At 41.3% G+C, this 15,837-nt stretch overlaps 1 protein-coding gene and 1 long non-coding RNA gene across 2 annotated transcripts; both read left to right on the top strand.

Moving 5' to 3' along the window:
• The first annotated feature begins 432 nt into the window (after positions 1 to 432).
• LOC110982392 (uncharacterized) lies at positions 433 to 7,345 on the top strand. The gene is made up of 3 exons (XM_087131057.1): positions 433 to 519; positions 1,888 to 1,942; positions 4,222 to 7,345. Exons 2-3 carry the CDS (start codon positions 1,925 to 1,927, stop codon positions 5,029 to 5,031), a joined length of 828 nt encoding a protein of 275 aa, XP_086987183.1. The 5' UTR covers positions 433 to 519; positions 1,888 to 1,924; the 3' UTR covers positions 5,032 to 7,345.
• A 1,421-nt stretch (positions 7,346 to 8,766) lies between these two features.
• On the top strand, positions 8,767 to 15,586 carry LOC147795666 (uncharacterized). Its single transcript, XR_015423624.1, has 3 exons — positions 8,767 to 8,879; positions 11,422 to 11,632; positions 12,301 to 15,586. It is a non-coding gene; the product is annotated as an uncharacterized LOC147795666 (long non-coding RNA).
• Positions 15,587 to 15,837: the final 251 nt, after the last annotated feature.

Here is a 15,837-nt window from a genome sequence, read left to right as displayed (position 1 = left end):
TACAAACGGGAACCACTTTGTTCCACTTTGTACAGCACTCAATAAATCATGCACGGATGGTTTGCGTCATGTTTTATTCACCAGTCAGACGTCATCTCCGAACAAGTCGGTGATCCGATAGAGTGGTCCGTGACTGATACGTCTCCTTTGGCCCATCCCAAAAGAAAATGCATCAGAGACATCTATTTCATATCTACCAATAAGACCTGGTCATTTCAAAGTGTCGGTGATCCAAGTTTCAATTAGATCAGTACCTGCAAAGTGTGTAACAACATTGAATGAACATAACTCATCAGTATGAGGTAAGTCAGTGATTTGTGTGAGTGACAGCGCGCACGGGCCAATCACAAACCAGGCCTAGCTCACCAGTCATTGCTCAGGAAATGGCTGGCCAGTATAAAGACACGGGCGGCCGCGTCACTCCTCAGAACGACCATCCTCAGCTTCAGATTTAGATGACTGATCTGAAAGAGCAGACCTGATTGGCAGAGAGAGCAGACTGTTACTTTACATTGCAAGGTGTGTGTTTAATAATACATTCAAGCTAGAAGCGTGCATGGACGAGGTCCATGAATTATATATTGTGGGAATTATTGGTTCATATTACTCGATTCCGTTTGTTCCCGTTGCACAATTTTAAAGCTAGTCCTCCGGATGATATTTGTCTAGAGTTAGAATCACATTGTGATTGTTTTCAGCTTAATACTTACAAAAATGTTGGAGCAGAAGTTGTTCCAACTTATTGTATGTTCCTGGCCACAAAAAACGGTCAGGTTTTTTTTCCTGTTGAATTTGAATTGAAAATATTATGAAATTAAACGTTTGCAATCGTAATATATAATTGGAAAAAGTCCCATGAACCTCAATGGGCCAAATTCCTATCCCAAACTTGAGTTTTTCTGTACCGAGTCTTTATTCATAGGCTTTGTGGTGTCGTTAGCACTTTCGTTTGTTAATTTGAATCGTATCAACAACAGTCGGGCTGAAATCGCGCATTTGAAAACAAAGAGATTGGTCTTGTTATTGTACTTTCTCGCTCAAATTGTTTTTCATGCTCGTGCATTCGAATAATTTTGCTTATGAACAGTCAAACGCATATTTAAGCAAAATTGTCCCTGTAGGGGAAATGTTTGTGCTGCATCTTTGACTGCAAGAGCTCCGTGACGTCAAATTTCCTGGCGAGTCATTTTCCGAGGGAGGTAATAAAAATCTGGAGCCGTTGAACAGTCCAAGTACTTCCATTCAGTTGCATGCTTTCAGAAATGCGTGCAGCACAAACTTTTCATCTAAGTATTTTGATTTATTTCAGTTAACATTTTCCTTATCGCTTAGCTTAACCTTTGTCAGAAATAGGTCGTACTGAAAATAGATCAAAATCTGAATTTAAAAATGTCTCGTGTCAGACTGGCAGGAAGAAGTGTAATCATTTCAAAACCGAAACCATGCCTGACCTTTTTGAAATTTTAGTTCAATTTCTTACAGCTAATATAGATATTGAAAGAATAATTTGAATATTGAGCTCACACCGTGACATTTGATGGGTACTGGAGCAAGTTTCCTTTTCTTTATGATTAATAAAAATATGTTGAAATGTTACAAAGACCTGTAGACGTCACTTTACTATGAATCAGTTTCAGACTTCAAGTTTCCTAATCAATTTTCGGTAATACATTTTAAAGAGTGCATATTACATGTACATGGACAAATGCTGGTAGTTCTGCATCTTTATAGTCTCCATGCATTACGTGTCATTTCAAGGGTTTGTAGCTATTCTTTCACATCTGCTCAGTAATCCGTATTATCTCAAACTATTTATTTTATACGTAATGTTAAAAATACTCTTCTTGTTTCTGACTGCAACAATATGATTTTTGTATCAATTTGCAGTTTATACCGTCTTCCCCTTCATTGTTGACTTCAGTAGATGAACAGAGACATCAAGGTGAGTTTCTTTGAGATTTTCGTATTTCCTCCTATTCGACAAAGGATGTTTTGATGAGCCAAAGGCACTTCTGTTTTACTGTACAACAAAACAGTCGTCTAAATTGAAATTTACTGTTAATTCGAATATTAATATTCCTGCATGATATTTTTTGGCTAATTCCAATTCGTTGGCCACTCGGGCAGAATTTGATCAGTATCTGTGACCTCCACTCCGCAAAAATGAGTCTCAAGTCGTGTTTTAGATTATTTTATTGAGGACTGTGAGCTCTCTGTTTCGATTGGTCACTTGGTTTGGTAAGGTGAAAATGAACGATGTGTTGGATTTTAATTGCTTAGAAGCGACATGCGACATGCAGAGAAGATCACAATTAACTTCAACATGCCAGGAAATAATTTCTATACAGTTCCATTCAATTCATCTCGTAGCCCTAGCATGTTTTGTAATTCGTATTAAGACGTTACGGCCTCCCGGTGATTGCGTTTTGAACGAGGCTGCACTTCTCGTCTGGACCTTGCACGAATGATCCCCGAGCGGTTAAGACCGAGTCCGTTGAATGGGAGTATGATTTCGTAGCTTGGGAAGTTAGTTGACGATTGTACTGGGCAACAACATCTTTTTTTACCCAATTTGTATAATGACGTCTCAAGTCGTGTTTTAGATTATTTCATTGAGGACTGTGAGCTCTCTGTTTCGATTGGTCACTTGGTTTGGTAAGGTGAAAATGAACGATGTGTTGGATTTTAATTGCTTAGAAGTGACATGCGACATGCAGAGAGGATAAAAATTAACTTCAACATGCCAGGAAATAATTTCTATACAGTTCCATTCAATTCGTCTCGTAGGCCTAGCATGTTTTGTAATTCGTATTAAGACTTTACGGCCTCCCGGTGATTGCGTTTTGAACGAGGCTGCACTTCTCGTCTGGACCTTGCACGAATGATCCCCGAGCGGTTAAGACCGAGTCCGTTGAATGGGAGTATGATTTCGTAGCTTGGGAAGTTAGTTGACTATTGTACTGGGCAACAACATCTTTTTTTACCCAATTTGTATAATGACGTGATCAGGACAGTGACCCCAAGTAAGCAGCCTTTGAGTACTTGGATTGGGCAGAGTATGAGGACTGGTTTATTCAACCCTATATCATTAGTCCCCTTTAACAAACAGAAATCAAAAGAGGGCGCTTTATAATGTAGCTAGAAGACAGAAAAGATACCCTCGGAGCAGTGCATATAGTAATAATAGGGTTTTCGTCTTGCCTGTCACAAGTGTTATAAACCTGGCTTCAACCCAGCACCAATAGTAATAATCTACAAATTGTAATCTACGAGCCTTTGCACCACCAATCAGTCGGTTAACTTAGCTGCTGACATCCGCACCCGCAGTGAACATCGTGTTCAAAGCATTTTACTCGGCGAGTTCGGAAACCTTGGCCAGTTTCAATCACACACACACCTGCAAGTGTGCATTTGCTAGCAACTGGGGACCCCCTATTGTTCCTCTTTTGTTTGTACTTTAACTTTTTTAGAAGACCACCCATATGTTTGTACACAGTTGCCAATCGGGGACCCTCTGTCAATCAGGGACCCTATGTCAATCGGGGACCTTATTGTCCTCTATTGTTCAGGGTCCCCGATTGAATGCAGAAACAAACTCACATACACAACTAGCCTACTTACACCACAGTTTCGTTTTAACATGGACTCTGATATTGATAAACAAGGTATAATCATAAAAGAAATGGGAGCACACCTCTGACACATGAAACGTGGCGTCACGGTGATAGAATTTCTGACGATAATTTTTCAAGCTGTTTGGACAGGGATTACTTAAAAACAATAAGAGGACATCAAGATTGTCATTCCCTCTTTTGATTTCTTTTTGTTAAAGGGGACTAATGATACAAGGGTTGAATAAACCAGTCCTCATACTCTGCCCAATCTAAGTACTCAAAGGCTGCTTACTTGGAGTCACTATCCTGATCACGTCATTATACAAATTTGGAAAAAAAGGATGTTGTTGCCCAGTACAATAGTCAACTCGCTTCCCAAGCTACAAAACCATTCTCCCATTCATTGGTGTTTGGACGCAATGGTGTGTTCTTCGTTACACAAAAGAGCGTTGATAAACATTTTCTAAACAACTAAATACCCACTTTCTAAGATGATTGCCAAGGGTTATATCTATATTAAGACATGTTTCATTTTTAGAAATACTGACAACCTTTTATCTCTATCTCTAGGTTTTGTTTTCAGTTCCACTATTTGCTTTTTTTACAGATGCCACACTGTTTTGCAATAGGCTTTTCAATTGCAGTTCTTCTGGGTAACTCCATCAAGCTCAGAGCTGCCATTACCGGACCGGCTCCTGCTGACTCTGGTAGTCATGGGTCCCAGGTGTGTCCAATGTGCTGCCAGGGTCCTGCTGGGACACCCGGAATTCCGGGCTTACCTGGAAATCAGGGTCAGTATGGACCGGCAGGGGCAAAGGGCGATGTTGGGGTCAAGGGTGAGAAGGGTGAGATTGGTGCAGTTGGCGCTGTTGGGAACCCTGGCCCTAAAGGGGACGACGGAATGGGCCTGCCCGGTAAGGTAGGTCCCAGAGGTCCACCTGGTTCAGTTGGAGCCATCGGGGAAGCAGGGGTCAAGGGTTCAAAGGGCGAGCCGGGGGAGACTCCAGTTGACTCCTCCCACAGGGTAGCATTCACAGTGACGCGGAGAAGCCCCTCGGATACCTCTACGAGTCATGACACCCGTTTGCCCTTCGAGCAGGCCGAGACGCTTCTGCCGGGTACCAGCTTTGATCTTGCAACGGGTACATTTTCATGTAATGTGCCGGGCACCTACGTGTTCATGTTCTCCGTATGCAAATATGCCTCCAGCAGTCTCTACGTTCATCTTATGAAAAACGACGATCCGGTTGTCTCTGGGCGTAGCACTGATTCCATTCCCCAAGAACAAGTGTCTGGGAGTGCGGTGGTGGTTCTGCAGCGAGGAGACTCAGTGTATTTGACCGTGAGTGGTAAGGCGCTCAGTTATTCAGCCTATCACTACACCTCATTCAGTGGTTTACTAATTTACGCCCAGTGAACAAGAGAAAGCATGGAATAAATACACACGATTGCGTGTCGTACTTTTTTGGAGAGCAAATGTTTAGTACAGAGACTGCAGTCTCTGCAGATTTTTGAAAGGCGTTACCTTCATAACGAAATTTATCAGCCGATTTTTATCAAAGCAATTACCCACTGCTTCGTACTTTGTGCCTGAAATTTCATTTTGTCCCCTCGCAACCTGTTTGAATTTTGTTTAGCGTTGTATTAACTGAAAGCAACATGAAAAAAATCATCTAAATTAACGTGAAAATCAATCGAAAATGTATCAACGAGTAAATGATGTCGCCATCATGACAAAATGTCATAATAGTGAACAATAGTAGTTCTGAGCTAATTCATGTCGATCAGAGCTTGTTTATTGTATATCAACAATCGTACTTTTGATGACGTCATCATGAGGTTATTTTTCCTTACAACAAACACGGATAATTTTACTGTTCCGGTCATTTTGCAATTTAGACCAAATAGGCGTCTCGGAGATTTGTCGCAAACAATGCTAAATGGAAACTGTTACGTTACTGTAAATTCATTGCCGTCATAAAAGTAAAAGAAAAAGGAAAAAAGGAAAACCTTAGTTGTGTCCCGCCATTCAGCAGGTCAACCACACGAACAGTGCGTGTACGTATTTTTTGCATTCGCGGTGACCTGTCCTGACGTGACCTGACCTGACTTGCAAGTGCACAACCAATGCACACTTTCACACCGGAGTTTTTTCTTGTTCTTTCTTGTGATAAGACACTATCTGGGCGCAGGCCGGGTACGGTCATGAATAATGCAACACACGACGTAAATATGAATAAAACAACGTGTGATGTAGTTTGAACCACACTGCGTTCTTGATAGTCTTGGGCCAAGACGGCAGAACACGATAGCGGACTCGATCGAGCATAATGCCGTGCGCGCCGATTTCATTGCGCCCTCTCCTGACTTCGTTTCACCAATCGACTGCTCGTTCTAGCGTCTTAGGAATCTCCTACAACTCGAGGCATGGCGTTTGTATGCAAAGTAGTAGTTTAATATAAATAGTAACAATTGACCCTAAGATGCAAAATACGATACAAAACAGACTGTGGGAGCGTTGGAGAGGGTTAGCATCAATAGTGTCAGCTTGTTATTTCTTCAGTTTTGATGTAGGAAGTCTTTTACAGGCTCACTTCCTCGTTCCTTGTTCCAATGCATCGACTTTGGCCATTATCGGTGACAGTACCGCTATTTTAGTAGTACATTCAGCGTGGCGTAGCAGCGCTTGAATATGCCGCGTGGTAGTTTATGAAGTGATGCAGGTCATTGATCCATATTAATTACATACAGACTCAGCTGGAAATTCCCAGGCGCTGATTGGTTCCTTCGGAAATCCGGAGGGAATGTAGAGAAAAGGTTAAACCGTTTGTAGGAGATTCCCAAGACGGTAGAGCAAGCAGTTGATTGGTGAAATGAAGCCACGAGAGGGCGGAATATAAATCGGCACGTGGCCTAATTTATGCTTGATCGAGTCAGCTATCGAGTTCAGACGTCTTGGCCCAAGACTACAATCTTGCTTGTACGGCTTGCCCATCATCAGAGTTACAATACATGCACTATTTAACAAAATACATTATGAATTTCGGAAGTTTTAAAATGACGTAATCTAGAAGTAGTAGTTGCCAGAATTTTGTGATTAATTATTTCATATAATCGTCAGGTCCATAATTTGTTAATTCGATTTTCATGGGATGGGTATCAACATTTTCTTATGTCATCCAATCAGATGATGTGTTACAATTAGAGCATGGTTACATCTTCTCTGAAAAAGACGAGAGGACAGATAAGAATACTTTTCTTGAATGCCCTGAAAGTGAAATTTAGTGGTGGTATTTCGAAATGGGAATCAACATTTGAGGCAAGTGACACTTCGACCAAAAGCTTTCTTATGAGGAGAGCGATTGTATATGAAATTAATAGGAAAAACCTAAACGAAGTTTCTATAGACTAGCATTCAGTACTTCTGTGCGTGTCATGTTTTGTTATATGTAATGTCCATAATGAATTATAGCTACAGAATGAGATATACTTTTGTGAGTGTGTGAAGAATTTTTCTTGCCAGTTTTATAGATACAAGTTATAGTTTGTAAAGGGTGCCTCTTACAGGATAATAAACTAGCTTTTGTTATAGAAATGTTTCAAAAGTCAGATGATGAATTGCAGGTTTTTTGTACAATTTAGTTTGTTATTTTTTGTCTTCGATTTTCAAATTGAAGCGCCAAATTGAATAGTGTCAAACGCAGTCAATAAATTCTCAGTAATGTCTTTTATCAAGTTGTTACATGTTCTTGTTTCTTACGGTATCTCACAGTTTGTAGACTTGTCTGTCGCACCGCCAAACTGCTTTAATCCCTTGGGAATTAATCTACCCGACATTGCCAAACTACAACTTGCCTTAAATTCCTCTGTTACTTGGGGCTTGAGTGAAGCAAAATAATAACTAATTAATAAGCAGGGACGAGTTGGGAAATGGAATGATGCTTGTTTTGATATCGATAAGTGAAACTATATGCATTCTTTCGCTTCATTTTGGAGGAGAAAACCGTCGAGCACCCTCTGCTGTATGGGGCTTGGCAGTGGTCTTGGAACTTTGTACCGGGTTTTAGTCGGACTTCCTTTCATCGTCTGAGAACAATCAGATGTCTGATTTGAATAATAGCAACATTTAATTGACGCCTTGGAGGCGACCCTCAGAGTTTATTTCTTAATTAAATCACATCAACAAATATAGGTCTAGCTATCATATAACTTGTATCCATAGTCCATATGAAGCAAGGCATGAAACGAAGAGGACCCCCTGCTTTGTGTTTCATTGGAATCTGAGGAATTCCTTTCAGACACTTACTTAGGGGGGATGAGTTAGGTAACATTACAGTCTAGCGTGTGTTTAGCGATTGGATATGGGGGAGGACCCCTCGGTCTCATTTCTTGCTAGATGTTCTCTCTGGTTAAAAGATCGAACTACCGCAAAAAAAAGGAGGAAGTGCGGCAATAGGTGGCGCTGTTGCAGCTCTTGCAAAGAAGAAAAAACTGAGTTCGGGCGGCTTGTTCTTGTTTGTTCACGAACAGCTCGATTTGTTGTTCACGGGTCGGTCGCTCGAACGCCGGGAATGTACAACCGGTTCTTAGCGCTAGTAGTTATTTGTGGCAAGCAACATGCAACAAGGCAGCGTCCTTGTGCATTCTTCGAGAGTTAATGTTGGATAACTGGGCTAACTTCTTTTCCATTTAAAAAATTCATTTCTGTCAAGGAAAATTATTTATGTTAATTTTGAAAAAAAACATTTCCATTGTCTTCGGCTTTGTAAAGCCATATCGGTACTTTTTGCGGCTGTTCCAAATCAAATCTCAAGAGTTTTTCTGTGTGTTCGTGTAAAATCTTTACGAGGAGGTGGTGTGTGATCCTGTTCCGGACCACCCGAACTCGACCATTAATGATTGACGTGATTTTTTACAAACATTTTACGTTTCCCTAGAGGGCGCCATACTCAAACGTGCACCCTGTTCGATGGACTCATGGGGGCGCTGCGGCCTGTCGGTTGATGTTGGCAATTACTGACCCAAAGGGGGCGCCATATAAAATTTGCCACCTCAACTATTATGCTCTATAGAGGGCGCCACTCATTTCGCCAACAGAGGGCGGTAAATATTGATTCAACAGAGGGCGGTGTATTTGTTTTCAATAGAGGGCACTATTGTTAGATGGTGGTGGTGGCGGCGGCATGCGCAAAATGGAAACAGGATATGATAAAACAGATGTTCATGAAGTTTGAAACATTCGCTGGCAAAGGCCTACAGCAAAAGGTAGGCTACAATAAGCTCCCTAATTGTAAATTTAAAAAAAGGTTATTTACGGGATCACGCAAATACATTGTGTTCGTGAAAGTTTGCAGGATTTACTTACCTACCTACACGTGACGAAATAAATCATGAAATTTCAGTTTAATTCTTGGACAGGTTGGCATGGTTGGTTCACGTACGTGTAAATACAGGCACGTGTGAACATAGGCCTACACGCAGTGGCAGAAGTCCTATGATAGTAATCAATACACATATAGGCGCGGCATGTTTAGTCTAAGGCCATGATGAGAATGAATATTCCTGATTTCCGTCCACTGCCTGCATACCGCTAGCGAAAGCATCCTTCAAAAAATGTATCATGAGTTGATGTTTTAGTTTCCTTCCTTGGCCTACATCTGTACATGTGGCAGGCATGGTTATCTCTGGTAATTGATATGGTAGGCATTCAATATTAAAGTAGGCATGTAGGCCCGGCCTAATCTGTTTCCTTGGTCAAGCGTTATGTTGTGGTTCATGCATATGGTGAACATGGTGAACCATGGTGTCCATCATGGGTGACTATCCTCATGTCAGTGTACATGTACATGTGTAGCCGCCACGTTACTTTGTGGGACTTGCTTCCATTTGTGTTTACATGGGGTTGTCTGGTTGTAATGGCTATCAGTTTATTTTTGGAATCTATTCTACCCTTTGGCTTACATGGATGATTCATGCTTTTCATGACTGTACCCCACCAATGACGCTTATTCTACTTTTTCAATCAGAAATTTCCTTGTGACCAACCGTGAGGTATAAATATTGGTTCTTAGAGCTCCAGAAGACAGTGTTAATTGACGGTGGCTTTAGACCATAGGAGTATTACATATACACGTATGCCTAGAGAATAGTGTATAAAAAATTACGAAGTTAATGATGGTTTTTAGACTATGTATGTATATTGTAGGAGTATTGTTCTTGGTACCTACATGTACATGTATGTACTGTATGGTATGTCATACCTGTCATGCCTGTCAGAGCGTATTTTGAAAAACCTGAGGTCTCACTCACTCATCAATCGTCCATTTTCTTTCCAGCCATTTGAGGTTGGGGGGTTCAACCTACCACAGCCCTTAGGCAGCTTGTGTCACATGCCTTGCTGGTATCAGTCCAGCCACACAGACATGACAGAGTCTACATGTTATGCATGTACTTGTAGGTCGCTCATGCGATAAAAACAGGATTTCACTGAAAATAGTCCAACTGACTGGTCGACAATTGACCGAGTGAGTACCTCACATTTTTCACTGCTAAATTAGACTTGATAGGACCTGTTGAGTGCTTTCAGATTGTAGCACGGTACTCATAACATTACATGTTAGGTCACTGCTGGGAAAACTGATCGGCATCACCATATGAAATGCTTTCCTATTGTACACGTACATGTTTGTCTCGACTGACATTGAGGATGTCAAGTCATCCTGCCATTGCAAAATTGTAGCAATTTTTTTGAACATCTTAATTGAAAGGACGTTTTCTGGAATTACAAAAGTCTTTATAGAGGGTCTGCGTATGACGTCACATATAAGAGGGCATTTCTGTCTTGTTTTAGGATAGGCTGAAGTAAACCTTTTGTGCATTCACTGTCATAAAATCTAAATAACAAAACATCTCCTCAGGGAGGGCGCCCAACTAAGGCCCTCTATAGGCCAAGTAACTTACATGTACATTAGCATTATAGCAGAGACCCCTGACATTGCAGTTGACTTCCACTTGACTTTCCTCGTACAGTGTCGTCAGACCTCTTGTTAAAAAACTTCAACTTCATACTGGCACTGTAACCTTCACCCATCCTTTTCAACATTTGTGAACATTTTCTGAGTGATGAAATTTTGTCCATTGAAAATTCACAAATGGTGACGTCTGGGAACTGGGCAGGAATTCTACTAAGTGTTGCCTAATGTGCTGTACTTGAAAACATCTTGAAAAATCCCACAGAATTTCAGAAGTTCCGTAAAGTCGATCAATTTTAATATATTGTTATTACCTCAATGGACATACCTGAACAATTTTTTTCAAAAATTATTTTTACCTTTTTGGGTTCATTTTGAAAAGAGTCCATTCTGCACTTTTCAGGAAAAAAATGTTGAAAAATTGAGCCAAAATCAAAATTTCAATTGAATATTGTAGTGGGTGAGTAAAATCAGAAGTTTTGAATTAGATTAGTGGGAGGTTGATGAAAATTCACTTATAAAAAATGAAATTTGAGGTACATGTAAAATATTGCTCCTGCAAGGCACTGGAGGCAAAAACTCAAACTGCGTGAAAAGTATACAGTTTGGGTTGGTCTCTCTTTGAAAACTGTACATTTGGCAACAGACCGTGTCCGAATCATCTGGCCTAGGCTGACAGTAGTACATAAGTCCATGGCAAATGGCTGATGCCACTTCTTTAGGGCTTATAACTTAAATGGACTTTGCCTTAAAACCTCTTTTTGGGGGTACATTCAAAATTTAGGTCGCCCAGAACAGAGGGATAATAATGCCGCCTTCTCTTTTATTTCTACCAGGTGTTAAAGGCGATGGCAACGTGGTTGGTCCCCTGCCTATGGGTTCGTCTTCTGGTATCACTGGCCTGATAGAGTAAGGTGATAGCAGCGTGGTTGGTCCCCTGCCTGTGGGCTCATCTTCTGGCATCACTGCCCCGATAGAGTAAGGCGATAGCAGCGGGGTTGGTCCCCTGCCTGTGGGCTCATCTTCTGGCATCACTGGCCTGATAGAGTAAGCTATTTCTCTTATTTCTTTCTTCACACAATTACAAGAATATAGCAAGCATGATTTTTGTTCTCACAACAGTTTGCGTTACTCATCAGTCCCTGTACCAATCAGAACCCATCCAGCCCGTTACTCCCTGTACTGTGGAGTGCTGTATGCTTCCCTTGATTAAGCAGGATAATCTGAACCAACGGATGCAAGGGGCGGATCCAGGGGTGGCGGGACAGTCATGACAGAGGGGGTTCGTTCCTGCTACAAAAAATATTGAGATTGAACAAGTGTTTCTCCTTGATATTCACACCTCACTTTTTACAGTAGCCCCGACATTGATAAAGATGTGGTCATTTGAATACAAAAGGACAGAGATTCCGTTGTTGAGCTTAGAGCTATCGGCCTTGAGCAGAAGCACCCCCTCATTGCCTGAAAAGAGCCATGTTGGTGGGAAGTGCTCGTTTTGTTGGTAGCAATGCAATTGTGACATATTTCATGCATTTCATATTTGTGAACCAGCAAAGTGCAGTTACCACCGAAGGAGCCTGCTTTGCTCATATTGCGCCCTCGCTTGGACCTGCTCGGGCCTCGTACCCATAAAAGAGGATTAGTTGGTTCTTTTTTCAGATATGTCTATTCCCGCTGTAGCTTGGCTCATTCTTGTGTGATTGATTTCTTCCCAGACCTCATCGTATGAAAGCTGCGCACATGCCTTAGGAGGACCAGACCATGGTGCTGATGAGAAGAGCGCCCTCACCTCCTTCGACATGGAGAGACACAAGATGGTGGAGGGCAAGACCCAGCAGGACTTCTCTGGGAGGATCGGCGTCAAGGAGGGGAAGTCGTCGTCTCAGTCACTGATGTGTTTCCATGTGGAAACTTTCCACATCAGGACATCAAGCAGTGGTTCACACAGGCAAGGAAAGGTCTGCAGTTCCTTGCTTCTGCCTTGCAGTGACGTAAATCTTTGCTGGGGACCAGGGATGCTTGATATCACAGGACACTAGGGGGCGCTATTCGTGATGTACAATGTACACGATGTGCACCACAGGTATTTTAACGCACAGACAATCAGTTTCCCATGTATAACTGTGATTTTAAAAAGACTGGGCAAACAATGGGCAAAACGAAGGATGGTAGCGTGCTCAATACACGACCCGCAATGCAAATAGTGCCTTTATTTGTTGACGTGTTTCCAAAATACGTTCACTTTTTTTGGCTCTTTGGCATTATCTGTTCTTTTCAAGGTTGCAACCGCGTTGTTTTGACTCTATATACATGCCGGCCGCACTTCTTTTGCTATCAAAAAATGACTTCAGACAATTTTCTGGCTGGAATTCTTCAACTGTGCTTAAATTCCCTGTACCTAGGGTTGATGAATTTGCCCATATAGTTTTGATTTTAGTCGGGTGCCACACTGATCACCAAATGCCAATGTACAGTGTACTTTGGAATGTGATCTGGGTGTCTGTGCGTATGTATGTTATCTGTGTTTGGGATTGAGCAATAGGAATTAAGCAGGTGGGGGGGATGCTCATGGACACTATGGAACACTAGGGGGCGCTGTTCATGATGCAGTCAATGTACACCCTGCATCCATTAATCTTACATCAAAACTGTTATTTGCCTTTTTAGTGCTACTGAATACATTTTGGCTGTTGGGGAGTTGGAAAAATTCAAGTTCCTCAGAATCCGCATTTTTCACTGCCAAAAAATTGTGAGCAGGAGATGATCCAATAACAGCCCCTCCCTTGATCAAAAAGTGCCGCGGGGTGTAAATTTGAGCCCTGTTAATTAATTAGAGACAAAAATCCAACATTCTGCTTGTAACAAGGATATTATGAGGTCCCAATCTCTTTGTTCATTGTTTACATTCCTGATAATACAAAGTAAGGTTCCTATTTGTACCATATACAAGGTAATCTGAAATCTGTCTTACTCATGAACTTTCATTCCATTCTCCACCCACAGATTTACGCCCCTGCCTCCCTATGATGGAGCAAGTCTATGTGTGTTTGTATATAATTGGGAAAGAGTTCCATACACAGAATTCACTTGACACCCTGTGTACAAACCATACCAGGCTGGGCCAGGAAATTCCAAGTGCTTAACGCTTCAATATTTTCCCTGCTAAATTTGAATTTTTAAGGCAGTTTTGTTTCCTGATGACTGATTTCCATGTTCCATCGCAGGCAGAAATGAGGGGTGTCGGTATATGGAACTCTTCCCATAATTCTTCCATCCAATATGGGCATTTCACAATAGTGCGCCACCAGGAGTTTACAATGCGTTGGCCAATCACAATGCGTGAAATCTGTTGACCCAATGCGCGGTTGGAAAGGGTTGACAAATTTTGCACTTTGTGATTGGTCAACGCGTTGTAAACTCTTGGTGGCGCATGATTGTGAATCGCCCGTATTCATAAGTGGAAAGGGTATTTTTCTATTTAATGATTGGTCAGATTGCCTTTCTAAATAGTTTGATCATGATACATTTACTCTCATATTTGGGCAGATTTCTTGATTTAAATTCACTTTTTGGGATCAGGTTTGCATAGCAGCGCTTTCCTCATCATGCACCTCAGCGGCCCAAGTTCGAATCCCACTGAGGCCCACCTCTGAAAACAGAAGATTTTATATTCCTCTTCATTGCCACTCGTAATCATCCTGTAATAAGCACAGAATGCTCATTGTATGAATAGGAATAAACAACAACTATTAATTAATGGCAGCCATGTATATGAAATCTTGATGGGATGATTCTCAATTAGCCAATATCATCCACTGTGGCCAGTGTGAAGATATTACATTTATGGGGAAAGTGTACATTTTTAGAGAGGGGAAGAAAAACCCAGGTAAATATTTAACAGAAATCCAGGGAATCAAGTAGGGACCGAACACCCAATCCACACGTCGGCTTGGGCAAGATTTGATTCTGGGTCACCGAGGTGGAAGGCCAGTCAAGTATCACCATGCCAACCTGACTCCCCACAATAAACTCCTAATGTTATCACTATGCTGTACTTCAAAACTCCAATTCATCATGTCAGTGCTAAAAGGTCGGGCTAAAAAGCTGCATTAACCCTAACCCCCCCCCAAGGGTTGCTGGCCCTAACCTTCCCCATTCACACAAAGTTAAACACCCATATGGGACTTTGTACACAGAGGCTGTTGGACTTCGTTTTTCTGAGGTATGCCAAACCCAATGCAAAAGCCAGCTGTCTGGGCCTACCAGACCTATCCCCACAGAATTAAACACTTTACTACTGTTTAATTCTGTGTGGTTGGGGAAGGTTAGGGTTAAATGGTCCGATTGAGAAATATTATTTTAAACATGAAATAAGGCAAGGAATATCTTGAAATTTAAATATATTGGTCCAAAAAACTAGTTTAATAAAAGTAAACAAAATGTTGGCCGTTTCAGAGCAACATTTCCTTCGTGCTCAGAGTAAGACCCGGGAAGTTATTTTCAAAAATTTTATTTTTGCTGTGATGACCTTTTAGCACTGACCCGACGGATTTGTACCATAAAATAGTCACCGTTTGAAAAGACTTCTGTCTTGACTGATAGGAAAGTTATTTTGCACGCTTTTAAAAAGTGGAGAGTGTATTGCACATTTCACATCTCCCCTTTTCCCATTCAGACAAAAAACCAGATCTGTACCCATCAACACTGTCTTGCTCACCCAGTGGCCATTTTAAACCTCATTGTAACAAGTTTTGTTATCACCCCTTGAAAATGATTCTAATTACCTTTGTATTTTCGTAGTGCAAGTCTTAATTGTTAGCCTTTCCAATTTTAATTATCACAAAAAATTTTAATCAGAAACTTGCTCGGTTTACAAATTTTTAGCTCGCTGTGGAAACTTGCCTTTTCCGTTTCATATTTAAACATTTACTATGTATCAGAACAGATTCGATTAAACATGTACTTGTGCTTTTTATGAAATAAATGTTTAAACTAACAGAACGGTTTTAATTCTATTTGTTAAAATGTAGTACTTTGCCACTGAGCCCATTCCCCCAATCTCAACCATTTCCCACTGCCAGTTACATCTGTTTCCCATTTTAAGATTTTACACTGCAGCCTCGTCCTAAGTCTTTAACATCTTCCAAGCTCCTTATATAAAGTTCCCTCTTAGAGCCTTTAGTCTTAATCCTACATGGCTTCAATAAACCTGCAAGCAGTATGGAACATTAAGAAGCTATGTCCTTCAACCC

The sequence above is a fragment of the Acanthaster planci genome, linkage group LG21 (genome assembly GCF_054643075.1).
Source record: "Acanthaster planci isolate LZ-2023a linkage group LG21, COTS_SCS, whole genome shotgun sequence".
NCBI classification, from domain to species: domain Eukaryota; kingdom Metazoa; phylum Echinodermata; class Asteroidea; order Valvatida; family Acanthasteridae; genus Acanthaster; species Acanthaster planci.
This window is presented reverse-complemented; position numbering and strand designations above follow the sequence as displayed.